Genomic DNA, 3247 nt, shown 5'->3' on the forward strand with positions numbered 1-3247 from the left:
TATATATATATAATTGGATCACGGCGATTATGATGTAATTCCAAAATTGAAACTGACGTATGAAATCGCGTTTAAGCCTGTGGAAAAATTAGAATTCATTTTAAATATATTTATTAAATCGTTACTCCGTCAACGTGTTTTGGCAAAGTTAAATGTTAATCTAAACTCGATGACGCAGCCAACTGCAAGCTACCCGCCGTATGGAGGCTTTCAATGACAATGAGTCAAGAGATTAAATGCTTAAGAGACGGCTCTATTAATTGCTCGATAGTTCTAAACTTCTATATTTAGACATTTATATCAACAACCATGACGTCAAAAAGGTTTGTTATTTTTCTGTTGGTTTTTAACAATTTGTTTTGAACTCTGCTATACTATCACTACAGCATATATGTGACAACTTAAATGCAGGTCCTTCAGGGGCTGAGAATGTGTATACATTCCTAATGGTGCTGTCTAATGTATGGTGTTGTTCGTTCTAGTATTATGTTAAATTTAACATGCTATTTTTACCTGGGAATCTTACTGATTGAATTTTTTTTAATGAAAAATCAGTAATTAGGGTGGAGCTGCAAACAAAATGATCTTTGACACTCAAGAGAAATCCTAAATCCATTATTATTATTATTATATTGATAATAAAAAGGGTGGTAATAGATGTAATTTTATGCAAAAAATGGTATATGTTCTTAAAAAATATTCGGCCTATACAATAATAATATAATACATATAAATATATATTATATAGTAACAATATTAAAGGTTCATGTTTTTAACAACGATGATGATGATGATGATTACGATGACTTGTCAACTTATTTTTTGTAAGATGGAGAATGTGTAAAAGGGAGATTCTTTCTGATGTCCATGTTTTCGTGGCGCATTGCAATGAATGTCATGTTAACGACGTTGCAGTAGAGGTGCTCCTGTGCCAAATCTATTTTGCAATCATGAGGAAGCTGACACAAGGATGATACTGCACAGTGTGTGTGCAGCAAAGTCAAAAAGTCGCATTGTTGTCAATAGCCCAGATACAGATTTGTTTTGAAATTTTGACATTCCATGCCTATTTACTGGAATAAGAATGAGAAAATTTACCTAACCGTTTTCAAGAGGGGAAAACGTTGAATTTTGAAGGAATTAAAAGCAAACGTATTAAAAGACACCGCGGAAGTCAGGAAAACTCATTTCCCGCCATCTAGGAATCAAAATTTTCCCGGACACCCCCTTCATTTTGTGGGTTTGGAAACATTCTGACCCCCCGCCCCCAATGAAAATTGAACCCAGATCCGCCCCTGCTTTATTATCAATTGTCTCACAGAAGTCCGTGCCAGTAGGTATCACTATGTCACGTTAAGAAAGCTCGAACACAGCCTAGTTTTTACTTACAGGTATTTATTTATTTATTTATTTATTATTATTATTATTACTATTATTATTATTATTATTATTATTATTATTATTATTATTATTATTAAAAAGAAATGGAGAAAAAAGAAAATTATATTCAAATTTAAAGCTATGCTTCAGAGGAAAATTATTTTTGTAGTGTTGTAGAACTGATTTTTCTAAGACACAAAAAAACACTCGAAAGCGGCTGATAAGATACAGATTTTTGATTATTTAAAAATGTGGGAAAGAGGGAGGCACGGACCTTTTCCTTACAGCTTTAAAATATTAAAAAATTTGTATCTCACTAACTAATTTGCTTTTTTATGTCTTAGAAAAAATAGTTCTACAACATTATATAAAAACAAAGAAATTTCCTCCTAGGGTGCCTGGTATATACCCTATATACGGATTTTAATTACATTTTGATATACATATTTAATTAATTTTTTCTGATCGTCACATATCATTTATTTGCAAAAATAACAGGAGCTACTTAAGGGTCTATATGGCAGGATTGCCTAATTGAAGAATGCTTGCCATCGAGGGCTCTTCGGTCTATCGGCGGCGATTAAAGAACTGCTTAAAAATAGTAAATTATTACAGTATTTATAATATGAAATTGGATATTAAGTAGTGAAATCATAAAAAATAATCTATAAATATAGTTACATGAAATCCAACTGCTAAAAAGATTAAATGGAATTAATTTAATTAACTATACAGGAGGCAGCTAACTGTATTATACAATATTATACACAGGAACGCATATCACGTTAGACACAGAACGCGCATCGCGTTTGACACAAAATAACCACTAAATTCTCAATGTCGCAACTCTTTGTGAGCACGGTCGAGCACGGGCAGCACGGTCGTTTGTTTGCACTGGAGAGAGAGGAGTGTGATCTTAAAATTGAGAGAATGGCAGGGTCTAATAATAAATCTGCATTATTTGTTTGTCTCGGTAAGTAAATAATAAACGTGTATGCCAATTGCATAAATAGTGTAAAATAATGAGTTTCTTTCGACTAATTTCCTTTAAACCAACGTATGTATGGCCCTCCCTAGCAATGCTACTATACTAACGCCTAGCTAGGCCATCGGCCTACCCTTTGGCTTTAGGAAGGAAGAATGTGTGTTAGGTGCCTAGAAACTGATACGAGTCCCTAGTAGGTATGATAGGTGTACAGCCTAGACAAAATAATTTTTTCAGAAACTGCTTGACTTTGCCTTACTTCCGTTCTACTCTCTAGATCATTATACGACCACATAATATGATTGATTTAGGAAGAAAAAAAATCATATTGTTGATTGAGGTCTGTGAAGAGTGCATTTCTGCATTCAAGATTAGGCCAAGTAAAAAAAAAAACATGTTTCACGTCCGGCTTTTTTTTTTAATTGAGGAAGCGGCCTTTTTTATTTTTTATTTTTTATTTTTCAAAAAGGCCGCCATTCTACATACTTGTTGACATTTCCCGTCTAGTTTTGTTCAACATATAAAATTTAGAAATCATTGTTACTGTATACAATCGGAATGTTCCGATGTTACGTCTCAGACGTCTTCACATGAAACTATTCCATACAATCTGACATAGAGGGCCAGTATAACGGGAAATTCCAGAATTCATCGGAAATCATCGGCCGTATTCGATTGGGAATTTCGTGCTCTGCTCAACGAAGTTAACGCTCGGAATTTATCGTTGCGTTTTGTACTCAACGTATAGTCCCAATCGAATACGGCAATTGTATGCATGACAAACGCGCTCTAGTGAAGTGAACTCGAGGTTTGCCGCCTGACGCCCAGAGTAGGCGACGGCCTAGGCCTAGCCTAGGTAGAGATATTGGGCTAGCCTAGGCA

General features: G+C 34.4%; 1 protein-coding gene across 1 annotated transcript in view; it reads left to right on the plus strand.

Annotated features, from left to right (window-relative positions):
• Positions 1-2196: 2196 nt before the first annotated feature.
• Positions 2197-3247, plus strand: part of LOC117101635 (low molecular weight phosphotyrosine protein phosphatase-like) — a 4196-nt gene continuing 3145 nt past the window's right edge. Inside the window, exon 1 of the mRNA XM_033241642.1 lies at positions 2197-2353. Within this exon, the coding sequence (XP_033097533.1) occupies positions 2218-2353 (136 nt within the window). The 5' untranslated portion in view covers positions 2197-2217. The remainder of the gene's footprint in view (positions 2354-3247) is intronic.

Source organism: Anneissia japonica, unplaced genomic scaffold (assembly GCF_011630105.1).
Source record: "Anneissia japonica isolate Jap-2015-1 unplaced genomic scaffold, ASM1163010v1 scaffold1696_len571195_cov180, whole genome shotgun sequence".
In the NCBI taxonomy this organism is placed as follows: Eukaryota; Metazoa; Echinodermata; class Crinoidea; order Comatulida; family Comatulidae; genus Anneissia; species Anneissia japonica.